This window comes from Erinaceus europaeus, chromosome X, assembly GCF_950295315.1.
Source record: "Erinaceus europaeus chromosome X, mEriEur2.1, whole genome shotgun sequence".
NCBI lineage: Eukaryota > Metazoa > Chordata > Mammalia > Eulipotyphla > Erinaceidae > Erinaceus > Erinaceus europaeus.
This window is the reverse complement of record NC_080185.1, coordinates 128,391,900-128,405,683: the sequence shown is the minus strand read 5'-3', so window position 1 is coordinate 128,405,683 and position 13,784 is coordinate 128,391,900. Positions and strand designations below refer to the sequence as shown.

Genomic DNA, 13,784 nt, shown 5'->3' with positions numbered 1-13,784 from the left:
CTGACTCTGGGAGTCCCTGACTCTGGGTGTCCCTGACTCTGGGTGTCCCTGACTCTGGGTGTCCCTGATTCTGGGTGTCTCTGACTCTGGGAGTCCCTGACTCTGGGTGTCCCTGACTCTGGGAGTCCCTGACTCTGGGTGTCCCTGACTCTGGGTGTCCCTGACTCTGGGAGTCCCTGACTCTGGGGGTGTCCCTGACTCTGGGTGTCCCAGACTTGGTGTCCCTGACTAAGGGTGTCCCTGACTGGGTGTCCCTGACTCTGGGTGTCCCTGACTCTGGGAGTCCCTGACTCTGGGAGTCCCTGACAGGGTGTCCCTGACTCTGGGTGTCCCTGACTGGGTGTCCCTGACTCTGGGTGTCCCTGACTCTGGGTGTCTCAGACTGGGTGTCCCTGACTCAGGGTGTCCCTGACTGGGTGTCCCTGACTCTGGGTGTCCCTGACTCTGGGTGTCCCTGACTCTGGGAGTCCCTGACTCTGGGTGTCCCTGACTCTGGGTGTCCCTGACTCTGGGTGTCCCAGACTGGGTGTCCCTGACTAAGGGTGTCCCTGACTGGGTGTCCCTGACTCTGGGTGTCCCTGACTCTGGGTGTTCCTGACTCTGGGTGTCCCTGACTGGGTGTCCCTGACTCTGGGAGTCCCTGACTCTGGGTGTCCCTGACTCTGGGTGTCCCTGACAGGGTGTTCCTGACTCTGGGTGTCCCTGACTCTGGGTGTCCCTGACAGGGTGTCCCTGACTGGGTGTCCCTGACTCTGGGTGTCCCTGACTCTGGGTGTCCCTGACTCTGGGTGTCCCTGACTCTGGGAGTCCCTGAATCTGGGTGTCCCTGACTCTGGGAGTTCCTGACTCTGGGTGTCCCTGACTCTGGGTGTCCCTGACTCTGGGAGTCCCTGACTCTGGGTGTCCCTGACTCTGGGTGTCCCTGACTAAGGGTGTCCCTGACTGGGTGTCCCTGACTCTGGGTGTCCCTGACTCTGGGAGTCCCTGACTCTGGGTGTCCCTGACTCTGGGTGTCCCTGACTCTGGGTGTCCCAGACTGGGTGTCCCTGACTCTGGGTGTCCCTGACTCTGGGTGTCCCTGACTCTGGGTGTCCCAGACTGGGTGTCCCTGACTAAGGGTGTTCCTGACTGGGTGTCCCTGACTCTGGGTGTCCCTGACTCTGGGTGTTCCTGACTCTGGGTGTCCCTGATTGGGTGTCCCTGACTCTGGGTGTCCCTGACTCTGGGTGTCCCTGACTCTGGGAGTCCCTGACTCTGGGTGTCCCTGACTCTGGGTGTCCCTGACTCTGGGTGTCCCAGACTGGGTGTCCCTGACTAAGGGTGTTCCTGACTGGGTGTCCCTGACTCTGGGTGTCCCTGACTCTGGGTGTCCCTGACTCTGGGAGTTCCTGACTCTGGGAGTTCCTGACTCTGGGTGTCCCTGACAGGGTGTTCCTGACTCTGGGTGTCCCTGACTCTGGGTGTCCCTGACAGGGTGTCCATGACTGGGTGTCCCTGACTCTGGGTGTCCCTGACTCTGGGAGTCCCTGACTCTGGGAGTTCCTGACTCTGGGAGTTCCTGACTCTGGGTGTCCCTGACAGGGTGTTCCTGACTCTGGGTGTCCCTGACTCTGGGTGTCCCTGACAGGGTGTCCATGACTGGGTGTCCCTGACTCTGGGTGTCCCTGACTAAGGGTGTCCCTGACTGGGTGTCCCTGACTGGGTGTCCCTGACTCTGGGTGTCCCTGACTCTGGGTGTCTCAGACTGGGTGTCCCTGACTCAGGGTGTCCCTGACTGGGTGTCCCTGACTCTGGGTGTCCCTGACTCTGGGTGTCCCTGACTCTGGGTGTCCCTGACTCTGGGTGTCCCTGACTCTGGGTGTCCCTGACTCTGGGAGTCCCTGACTCTGGGTGTCCCTGACAGGGTGTCCCTGACTCTGGGTGTCCCTGACTGGGTGTCCCTGACTCTTGGTGTCCCTGACTCTGGGTGTCCCTGACTCTGGGTGTCCCTGGCTCTGGGTATCTCTGACAGGGTGTTCCTGACTCTGGGTGTCCCTGACTGGGTGTCCCTGACTCTGGGTGTCCCTGACTCTGGGTGTCCCTGACTGGGTGTCCCTGACTCTGGGTGTCCCTGACTCTGGGAGTCCCTGACTCTGGGTGTCCCTGACTGGGTGTCCCTGACTCTGGGTGTCCCTGACTCTGGGTGTCCCTGACTCAGGGTGTCCATGACTGGGTGTCCCTGACTCTGGGTGTCCCTGACTCTGGGAGTCCCTGACTCTGGGTGTCCCTGACTGGGTGTCCCTGACTCTGGGTGTCTCAGACTGGGTGTCCCTGACTCAGGGTGTCCCTGATTGGGTGTCCCTGACTCTGGGTGTCCCTGACGCTGGGTGTCCCTGACTCTGGGAGTCCCTGACTCTGGGTGTCCCTGACTCTGGGTGTCCCTGACTCTGGGTGTCCCTGACTCTGGGAGTCCCTGACTCTGGGTGTCCCTGACTCTGGGAGTCCCTGACTCTGGGAGTCCCTGACTCTGGGTGTCCCTGACTCTGGGTGTCCCTGACTCTGGGAGTCCCTGGCTCTGGGTGTCCCAGACAGGGTGTTCCTGACTCTGGGTGTCCCTGACTCTGGGTGTCCCTGACTCTGGGTGTCCCTGACTCTGGGTGTCCCTGACTCTGGGTGTCCCTGACTCTGGGAGTCCCTGACTCTGGGTGTCCCTGACTCTGGGAGTCCCTGACAGGGTGTCCCTGACTCTGTGTGTCCCTGACTGGGTGTCCCTGACTCTGGGTGTCCCTGACTCTGGGTGTCCCTGACAGGGTGTCCCTGACTCTGTGTGTCCCTGACTGGGTGTCCCTGACTCTGGGTGTCCCTGACTCTGGGTGTCCCTGACTCTGGGAGTCCCTGACTCTGGGTGTCCCTTACTCTGGGAGTCCCTGACTCTGGGTGTCCCTGACTCTGGGTGTCCCTGACTGGGTGTCCCTGACTCTGGGAGTCCCTGACTCTGGGTGTCCCTGACTCTGGGAGTCCCTGACTCTGGGTGTCCCTGACTCTGGGTGTCCCTGACTCTGGGAGTCCCTGACTCTGGGTGTCCCTGGCTCTGGGTGTCCCTGACAGGGTGTTCCTGACTCCGGGTGTCCCTGACTGGGTGTCCCTGACTCTGGGTGTCCCTGACTCTGGGTGTCCCTGACTCAGGGTGTCCCTGACTGGGTGTCCCTAACTCTGGGTGTCCCTGACTCTGGGAGTCCCTGACTCTGGGTGTCCCTGACAGGGTGTCCCTGACTCTGGGTGTCCCTGACTGGGTGTCCCTGACTCTGGGTGTCCCTGACTCTGGGTGTCTCAGACTGGGTGTCCCTGACTGGGTGTCCCTGACTCTGGGTGTCCCTGACTCTGGGTGTCCCTGACTGGGTGTCCCTGACTCTGGGAGTCCCTGACTCTGGGTGTCCCTGACTCTGGGAGTCCCTGACTCTTGGTGTCCCTGACTCTGGGTGTCCCTGACTCTGGGAGTCCCTGACTCTGGGTGTCCCTGACTCTGGGTGTCCCTGACTCTGGGTGTCCCTGACTCTGGGAGTCCCTGACTCTGGGTGTCCCTGACAGGGTGTCCCTGACTCTGGGTGTCCCTGACTCTGGGTGTCCCTGACAGGGTGTCCCTGACTCTGGGTGTCCCTGACTCTGGGTGTCCCTGACTCTGGGTGTCCCTGACTCTGGGTGTCCCTGACAGGGTGTCCCTGACTGGGTGTCCCTGACTCTGGGTGTCCCTGACTCTGGGTGTCCCTGACTCTGGGTGTCCCTGACAGGGTGTCCCTGACTGGGTGTCCCTGACTCTGGGTGTCCCTGACTCTGGGTGTCCCTGACAGGGTGTCCCTGACTGGGTGTCCCTTACTCAGGCTGTCCCTGACTCTGGGTGTCCCTGACAGGGTGTCCCTGACTCTGGGTGTCCATGACTGGGTGTCCCTGACTCTGGGTGTCCCTGACTCTAGGGTCCCTGACTGGGTGTCCCTGACTGGGTGTCCCTGACTGGGTGCTGAGTCCGGGTGCCCCTGGTACTGGGTGCTGAGTCTGGGTACTGAGTCTGGAGGCCCAGCACCCGTGGGTGGGGGTGGGGGAGTGTGTTGGGGTCTCACCACGATGGTGTCGGCTCCGATGACGATGTCCGGCGTCCGCAGGTCCTTCTGGGGGGAGAGAGGGTCACATGACGGGCGGCGAACGACTGGGCACAGGGACCCAGCACCCAGCACCCACCACCCAGACTCAGCACCCAGCACCCAGACTCAGCACCCAGCACCCAGACTCAGCACCCAGCCTCAGCACCCAGCACCCAGACTCAGCACCCAGACTCAGGACCCAGCACCCAGACTCAGCACCCAGCACCCAGACTCAGCACCCAGACCCAGCACCCAGCACCCAGACTCAGCACCCAGCACCCAGACTCAGCACCCAGCACCCAGACCCAGCACCCAGACTCAGGACCCAGCACCCAGACTCAGCACCCAGCACCCAGACTCAGCACCCAGCACCCAGACTCAGCACCCAGCACCCAGACTCAGCACCCAGACACAGCACCCAGACTCAGCACCCAGCACCCAGCACCCAGACTCAGCACCCAGACTCAGCACCCAGACTCAGCACCCAGCACCCAGACTCAGCACCCAGCACCCAGCACTCAGACTCAGCACCCAGCACCCAGACTCAGCACCCAGCACCCAGACTCAGCACCCAGACTCAGCACCCAGCACCCAGCACCCAGACTCAGCACCCAGCACCCAGACTCAGCACCCAGCACCCAGCACCCAGACTCAGCACCCAGCACCCAGACTCAGCACCCAGCACCCAGCACCCAGACTCAGCACCCAGCACCGAGACTCAGCACCCAGACTCAGCACCCAGCACCCAGACTCAGCACCCAGCACCCAGACTCAGCACCCAGCACCCAGACTCAGCACCCAGCACCCAGACTCAGCACCCAGACTCAGCACCCAGCACTCAGCACCCAGCACCCAGACTCAGCACCCAGACTCAGCACCCAGCACCCAGACTCAGCACCCAGCCTCAGCACCCAGCACCCAGACTCAGCACCCAGCACTCAGCACCCAGACTCAGCACCCAGACTCAGCACCCAGCACTCAGCACCCAGCACTCAGCACCCAGCACTCAGCACCCAGCACTCAGCACCCAGACTCAGCACCCAGCACCCAGACTCAGCACCCAGCACCCAGACTCAGCACCCAGCACCCAGACTCAGCACCCAGACTCAGCACCCAGCACCCAGACTCAGCACCCAGCACCCAGCACCCAGACTCAGCACCCAGACTCAGCACCCAGACTCAGCACCCAGCACCCAGACTCAGCACCCAGCCTCAGCACCCAGCACCCAGCACTCAGACTCAGCACCCAGCACCCAGACTCAGCACCCAGCACCCAGACTCAGCACCCAGCACCCAGACTCAGCACCCAGACTCAGCACCCAGACTCAGCACCCAGCACCCAGACTCAGCACCCAGCACCCAGCACCCAGCACCCAGACTCAGCACCCAGCACCCAGACTCAGCACCCAGACTCAGCACCCAGACTCAGCACCCAGACTCAGCACCCAGACTCAGCACCCAGCACCCAGACTCAGCACCCAGACTCAGCACCCAGACTCAGGACCCAGACTCAGCACCCAGACTCAGCACCCAGCACCCAGACTCAGCACCCAGACCCAGCACCCAGACTCAGCACCCAGACTCAGCACCCAGCACCCAGACTCAGCACCCAGTCTCAGCACCCAGCACCCAGACTCAGCACCCAGCACCCAGACTCAGCACCCAGCACCCAGACTCAGCACCCAGCACCCAGCACTCAGACTCAGCACCCAGCACCCAGACTCAGCACCCAGACTCAGCACCCAGCACCCAGACTCAGCACCCAGCACCCAGCACCCAGACTCAGCACCCAGCCTCAGCACCCAGCACCCAGCACTCAGACTCAGCACCCAGCACCCAGACTCAGCACCCAGCACCCAGCACCCAGACTCAGCACCCAGCACCCAGACTCAGCACCCAGCACTCAGCACCCAGACTCAGCACCCAGACTCAGCACCCAGCACCGAGACTCAGCACCCAGCACCCAGACTCAGAACCCAGCAGCCAGACTCAGCACCCAGACTCAGCACCCAGCACCCAGACTCAGCACCCAGCACCCAGACTCAGCACCCAGACTCAGCACCCAGACTCAGCACCCAGACTCAGCACCCAGACTCAGCACCCAGCACCCAGCACCCAGACTCAGCACCCAGACTCAGCACCCAGACTCAGCACCCAGCACCCAGACTCAGCACCCAGCCTCAGCACCCAGCACCCAGCACTCAGACTCAGCACCCAGCACCCAGACTCAGCACCCAGCACCCAGACTCAGCACCCAGCACCCAGACTCAGCACCCAGACTCAGCACCCAGCACCCAGCACCCAGCACCCAGACTCAGCACCCAGCACCCAGACTCAGCACCCAGACTCAGCACCCAGACTCAGCACCCAGACTCAGCACCCAGCACCCAGACTCAGCACCCAGACCCAGCACCCAGACTCAGCACCCAGACTCAGCACCCAGCACCCAGACTCAGCACCCAGTCTCAGCACCCAGCACCCAGACTCAGCACCCAGCACCCAGACTCAGCACCCAGCACCCAGACTCAGCACCCAGCACCCAGCACTCAGACTCAGCACCCAGCACCCAGACTCAGCACCCAGACTCAGCACCCAGCACCCAGACTCAGCACCCAGCCTCAGCACCCAGCACCCAGCACTCAGACTCAGCACCCAGCACACAGACTCAGCACCCAGCACCCAGACTCAGCACCCAGCACTGAGCACCCAGACTCAGCACCCAGCACCCAGCACCCAGACTCAGCACCCAGCACCCAGCACCCAGACTCAGCACCCAGCCTCAGCACCCAGCACCCAGACTCAGCACCCAGCACCCAGACTCAGCACCCAGCCTCAGCACCCAGCACCCAGACTCAGCACCCAGCACCCAGACTCAGCACCCAGCCTCAGCACCCAGCACCCAGACTCAGCACCCAGCACCCAGACTCAGCACCCAGCACTCAGCACCCAGCACCCAGCACCCAGACTCAGCACCCAGACTCAGAACCCAGCAGCCAGACTCAGCACCCAGCACCCAGACTCAGCACCCAGCACCCAGACTCAGCACCCAGCACTCAGCACCCAGCACTCAGCACCCAGACTCAGCACCCAGCACTCAGCACCCAGCACCCAGCACCCAGACTCAGCACCCAGCACCCAGACTCAGCACCCAGACTCAGCACCCAGCACCCAGACTCAGCACCCAGACTCAGCACCCAGCACCCAGACTCAGCACCCAGCACCCAGACTCAGCACCCAGCACCCAGCACTCAGACTCAGCACCCAGCACCCAGACTCAGCACCCAGCACCCAGACTCAGCACCCAGCACCCAGACTCAGCACCCAGCACCCCGCACCCCGCACCCCCGCCCACCTGGTGCAGCCGCCGCGCCACCTCCAGCGCCTTGTGCCGGGCCGTGTCCTCCGCGTAGCCCGCGGGCCCGGGCGCGGCCGCCTTGTCCAGCGTCTCCCGGAACCGGGACGGCACCACCTCGAAGCGCAGGCCCTGCGGTCAGGGGTCAGGGGTCAGGGGGCGGCGGGGGCCGAAGGTCACCGCCTCCAGGCCGCCCGCCCGGAGGGGCGCCGCCGGGCCCCGACCATTCCCCGCCAGGCCCCCCCCTCCCCCTCCCCCTCCCCAGGGCGGCCCGGGCCCGGGTCACCGCATTGCTGAGGATCTCCCGGCGACGCGGGGACGCGCTGGCCAGCACCACGCGCTTGTGCTGCAGCTTCCCGAGCACCGGCAGCAGCACCATGGCGCCGGCCCGCCCCGAATGCGCGGGGCGGAGGCTCGGGAGCCGCTATATAGCCGCCGGGAAAGCCACGCCCACGGCCCCGCTCGGCAGCCAATCAGACAGAGGGCCACGAACCCCCCCCCCCCCCCGCAGCCAGTCAGGGAAGGCGGCAAGGATTAGGCCACGCCCACGCGCCTGCGGCCAATCAGCGAGAGCACGCGCAGGCTCACCGCTCCCAATGCCAGGCCACGCCCACCGGCCCAGGCGCCAATCGGCGAGTGAGGCCGCATGTAGCCACGCCCACAAGCCTGAGGGACACACAACCAGAAGCCACGCCCAGGCCACGCCCATTCACCCCACCCCCGCTGTCTATCAACTGCAGAGTCCACGCCCACCAGCCCCGCTGCCAATCAACGAGAGGGGCCGAGCTCGGGCCACGCCCAGGGTCGCAGCTGTCTATCAGCAGCAGGCCACGCCCTCCGGCCCTACCGCCAATCAGCGAGGACGTCCGCCTATAGCCACGCCCACAAGGCCTGAGCCACGAAGCCAGAAGCACCGCCCAAGCCACGCCCATTCTCCCCGCCGTCTAGCCACACCATAGTCCCCGCCCACTAGCCCCGCTGCCAATGAACGAGGGCGACAAAGCCGCGGCCACGCCCATCAGCCAACATCAGCCCTCCGAAGCTGTCACTCACTCGCTCCGTCCCGCCTCTCGCTCTGAGGCCACGCCCCCTATGGATTCCCCTGGTGCAGGGACATTGGGGTCCCCTGGTGCAGAACATTGGAGTCCCCTGGTGCAGGACATTGGGGTCCCCTGGTGCAGGGACATTGGGGTCCCCTGGTGCCGGACATTGGGGTCCCATGGTGGAAGGACATTGGGGTCCCCTTGTGCAGGACATTGAGGTTCCCTGGTGCAGGACATTGGGGTCCCCTGGTGCAGGGACATTGGGGTCCCCTGGTGCACAGACACTGGTGTCCCCTGGTGCAGAGACACTGGTGTCCCCTGGTGCACAAACATTGGGGTCCACTGGTGCAGGACATTGGGGTCCCCTGGTGCACGGACATTGGGGTCCCCTGGTGCAGAACATTGGGGTCCCCTGGTACAGGGACATTGGGGTCCCCTGATGCAGGATATTGGGGTCCCCTGGTGCAGGGACATTGAGGTTCCCTGGTGCAGGACATTGGGGTCCCCTGGTACAGGGACATCGGGGTACCCTGGTGCAGCACATTGGGGTCCCCTGGTGCAGGGACATTGGGGTCCCCTGGTGCAGGACATTGGGGTCCCCTGGTGCAGGACATTGGGGTCTCCTGCTGCACAGTACATTGGGGTCCCCTGGTGCAGCACATTGGGGTCCCCTGGTGAAGAATCATTGGGGTCCCCTGGTGCTGGACATTGGGGTCCCCTGGTGCAGAGACATTGGGGTCCCCTGATCCAGGGACATTGGGGTCCCCTGGTGCAGAGACATTGGGGTCCCCTATGCATGGACATTGGAGTACCCTGGTGCAGGGACATTGGGGTCCCCTGGTACAGGGACATTGGGGTCCCCTGGTGCAGAACATTGGGGTCTCCTGGTGCAGGACATTGGGGTCCCCTGGTGCAGGGACATTGGGGTCCCCTGGTGCAGGGACATTGGGGTCCCCTGGTCCAGGGACATTGGGGTCCCCTGGTACAGGGACATCGGGGTACCCTGGTGCAGCACATTGGGGTCCCCTGGTGCAGGGACATTGAGGTTCCCTGGTGCAGGACATTGGGGTCCCCTGGTGCAGGACATTGGGGTCTCCTGCTGCACAGTACATTGGGGTCCCCTGGTGCAGCACATTGGGGTCCCCTGGTGAAGAATCATTGGGGTCCCCTGGTGCTGGACATTGGGGTCCCCTGGTGCAGAGACATTGGGGTCCCCTGATCCAGGGACATTGGGGTCCCCTGGTGCAGAGACATTGGGGTCCCCTATGCATGGACATTGGAGTCCCCTGGTGCAGGGACATTGGGGTCCCCTGGTACAGGGACATTGGGGTCCCCTGGTGCAGAACATTGGGGTCTCCTGGTGCAGGACATTGGGGTCCCCTGGTGCAGGGACATTGGGGTCCCCTGGTCCAGGGACATTGGGGTCCCCTGGTGCAGGGACATTGAGGTTCCCTGGTGCAGGACATTGGGGTCCCCTGGTGCACGGACATTGGGGTCCCCTGGTGCTGGACATTGGGGTCCCCTGGTGCAGAACATTGGGGTCCCCTGGTGCAGAGACATTGGGGTCCCCTGGTCCAGGGACATTGGGGTCCCCTGGTGCACAGACATTGGGGTCTCCTATGCATGGACATTGGAGTCCCCTGGTGCAGGGACATTGGGGTCCCCTGGTGCACATACTTTGGGGTCCCCTGATGCAGAGACATTGGTGTCCCCTGGTGCAGGGACATTGGGGTCCCCTGGTGCAGGGACATTGGGGTCCCCTGGTGCAGAGACATTGGGGTCCCCTGGTGCAGGGACATTGGGGTCCCCTGGTGCAGAGACATTGGGGTCCCTTGGTGCAGGGACATTGGGGTCCCCTGGTGCAGGGACATTGGGGTCCCCTGGTGCACATACTTTGGGGTCCCCTGATGCAGAGACATTGGTGTCCCGTGGTGCAGGGACATTGGGGTCCCCTGGTGCAGGGACATTGGGGTCCCCTGGTGCAGGGACATTGGGGTCCCCTGGTGCAGAGACATTGGGGTCCCCTGGTGCAGGGACATTGGGGTCCCCTGGTGCAGGACATTGGGGTCCCCTGGTACACGGACATTGGGGTCCCCTGGTGCAGAACATTGGGGTCCCCTGGTACAGGGACATTGGGGTCCCCTGGTGCAGAACATTGGGGTCCCCTGGTACAGGGACATTGGGGTCCCCTGGTGCAGAACATTGGGGTCCCCTGGTGCAGGACATTGAGGTTCCCTGGTGAAGGACATTGGGGTCCCCTGTTGCAGGACATTGGTGTCCCCTGGTACAGGGACATTGGGGTCCCCTGGTGCAGAACATTGCGGTCCCCTGTACAGGGACATTGGGGTCCCCTGGTACAGGGACATTGGGGTCCCCTGGTACAGGGACATTGGGGTCCCCTGGTGCAGGACATTGGGGTCTCCTGGTGCACGGACATTGGGGTCCGCTGGTCCAGGGACATTGGGGTCCCCTGGTACAGGGACATTGGGGTCCCCTGGTGCACAGACATTGGGGTCCCATGGTGGAAGGACATTGTGGTCCCCTGGTGCAGGACATTGGGGTCCCCTGGTGCAGGGACATGAGGTTCCCTGGTGCAGGACATTGGGGTCCCCTGGTGCACAAACATTGGGGTCCCCTGGTGCTGGACATTGGGGTCCCCTGGTGCACGTAAATTGGTGTCCCCTGGTGCAGGGACATTGGGGTCCCCTGGTGCACAAACATTGCTGTCCCCTGGTGCAGGGACATTGGGGTCCCCTGGTGCAGGGACATTGGTGTCCCCTGGTGCGGAGACATTGGGGTCCCCTGGTGCACAAACATTGCTGTCCCCTGGTGCAGGGACATTGGGGTCCCCTGGTGCAGGGACATTGGTGTCCCCTGGTGCGGAGACATTGGGGTCCCCTGGTGCAGAACATTGGGGTCCCCTGGTGCAGGGACATTGAGGTTCCCTGGTGCAGGACATTGGGGTCCCCTGGTGCAGGACATTGGGGTCTCCTGGTGCAGCACATTGGGCTCCCCTGGTGCGGACATTGGGGTCTCCTAGTGCACAAACATTGGGGTCCCCTGGTGCAGGACATTGGCGTCCTCTGGTGCACAGTACATTGGGGTCTCCTGGTGCAGGACACTGGGGTCCCCTGGTGAAGAATCATTGGGGTCCCCGGGTGCTAGACATTGGGGTCCCCTGGTGAAGAATCATTGGGGTCCCCTATGCATGGACATTGGAGTCCCCTGGTGCAGGGACATTGGGGTTCCCTGGTGCAGTTACATTGGGGTCCCCTGGTGCAGGATATTGGGGTCCCCTGGTGCAGGATATTGGGGTCCCCTGGTGCAGGGACATTGGGGTCCCTGGTGCCGGACATTGGGGTCCCCTGGTACACGGACATTGGGGTCCCCTGGTGCAGGATATTGGGGTCCCCTGGTGCAGGATATTGGGGTCCCCTGGTGCAGGGACATTGGCGTCCCTGGTGCCGGACATTGGGGTCCCCTGGTACACGGACATTGGGGTCCCCTGGTGCAGGACATTGGGGTCAACTGGTGCACGGACATTGGGGTCCCCTGGTGCAGGACATTGGGGTCCCCAGGTGCACAGACATTGGGGTCCCCTGGTGCAGAGACAATGGGGTCCCCTGCTTCAGGGATATTGGGGTCCCCTGGTGCACAGACATTGTGGTCCCCTGGTGCAGGACATTGGAGTCCCCTGGTGCAGGACATTGGGATCCCCTGGTGCACTGACATTGGGGTCCCCTGGTGCAGGATATTTGGGTCCCTTGGTGCATGGACATTGGGGTCTCCTGGTGCTGGACATTGGGGTCCCATGGTGCAGGGACATTGGGGTTTCCTGGTGCACAGACATTGGGGTCCCCTGGTGCAGGGACATTGGGGTCCCCTGGTGCAGGGACATTGGGGTCCCGTGGTGCAGGACATTGGGGTCCCCTGGTGCGGGGACATTGGGGTCCCTGGTGCAGGACTTTGGGGTCCCCTGGTGCCGGGACATTGGGGTCCCCTGGTGCAGGGACATTGGGGTCCCCTGGTGCACGGACATGGTGTCCCCAGGTGCAGGGACATTGGGGTCCCCTGGTGCAGGGACATTGGCGTCCCCTGGTGCAGAGACATTGGCGTCCCCTGATGCAGGGAAATTGGGGTCCCCTGGTGCCAGGACATTGAGGGCTGGGGGCCACGGGGCAGGTGTAGAGGCCGGTTATTTGGTCGTCTGTGCAGGTAACTGGCAGGGGTGTGAGCTCAGGTGAATGACCTGCAGAGACACCTGTGCCGGGAGTAGACAGGTGTGTGTGAGAGAGAGAGAGAGAGACAGAGACAGAGAGAGACAGAGAGATATCTGGGGGTCACCGATGCAGGTAGCAGACTGGTTGTGTGTGTGAGAGAGACAGAGAGAGAGAAATAGACAGAGAGAGATCTGGGGGGTCACCAGTGCAGGTCACTGACAGGTGTGTGTTTGCGTGTGAGAAAGAGAGAGAGACAGACAGAGATCCGGGGCTCACCTGTGCAGGTATCAGACAGGTGTGTGAGCTCAGGAGAGTGACCTATGGAGACACCTGTGCAGGGAGCAGACAAGTGAGTGTGTGTGTGTAAGAGCGAGCGAGCGAGCGAAAGAGAGAGAGAGAGAGAGAGATCCGGGGCTCACCTGTGCAGGTAGCAGACAGGTGTGTGAGCTCAGGAGAGTGACCTATGGAGACACCTGTGCAGGGAGCAGACAAGTGAGTGTGTGTGTGTAAGAGCGAGCGAGCGAGCGAAAGAGAGAGAGAGAGAGAGAGAGAGAGAGAGAGAGAGATCCGGGGCTCACCTGTGCAGGTAGCAGACAGGTGTGTGAGCTCAGGTGAGTGACCTATGGAGACACCTGTGCAGGGAGCAGACAAGTGAGTGTGTGTGTGTAAGAGCGAGCGAGCGAGCGAAGAGAGAGAGAGAGAGAGAGAGAGAGAGAGAGAGAGATCCGGGGCTCACCTGTGCAGGTAGCAGACAGGTGTGTGAGCTCAGGTGAGTGACCTGTGGAGACACCTGTGCAGGGAGCAGACAAGTGAGTGTGTGTGTGTAAGAGCGAGCGAGCGAGCGAAAGAGAGAGAGAGAGAGAGAGAGAGAGAGAGATCCGGGGCTCACCTGTGCAGGTAGCAGACAGGTGTGTGAGCTCAGGTGAGTGACCTATGGAGACACCTGTGCAGGGAGCAGACAAGTGAGTGTGTGTGTGTAAGAGCGAGCGAGCGAGCGAAAGAGAGAGAGAGAGAGAGAGAGAGAGAGATCCGGGGCTCACCTGTGCAGGTAGCA

The 13,784-nt window shown here is 63.1% G+C and overlaps 2 protein-coding genes across 7 annotated transcripts in view; one reads left to right on the top strand and one right to left on the bottom strand.

Annotated features, from left to right (window-relative positions):
- Positions 1-7,861, bottom strand: part of ASMTL (acetylserotonin O-methyltransferase like) — a 39,464-nt gene extending 31,603 nt beyond the window's left edge. For 3 of the 4 annotated variants that reach the window (XM_060183126.1, XM_060183125.1, XM_060183124.1), the window contains exons 1-3: positions 7,754-7,856; positions 7,468-7,599; positions 4,095-4,142 (exon numbers count right to left, since the gene is read on the bottom strand). In XM_060183126.1, coding sequence (XP_060039109.1) covers positions 4,095-4,142; positions 7,468-7,599; positions 7,754-7,846 — 273 coding nt within the window. In that variant the 5' untranslated portion in view covers positions 7,847-7,856. Of the gene's footprint in view, positions 1-4,094; positions 4,143-7,467; positions 7,600-7,753 lie in introns of all 4 variants that reach the window. The other variant, XM_060183123.1, reaches the window with a different exon arrangement.
- Positions 1-13,784, top strand: part of LOC107523524 (interleukin-3 receptor subunit alpha-like) — a 242,023-nt gene that overhangs the window by 72,427 nt on the left and 155,812 nt on the right. The window lies entirely within an intron of this gene.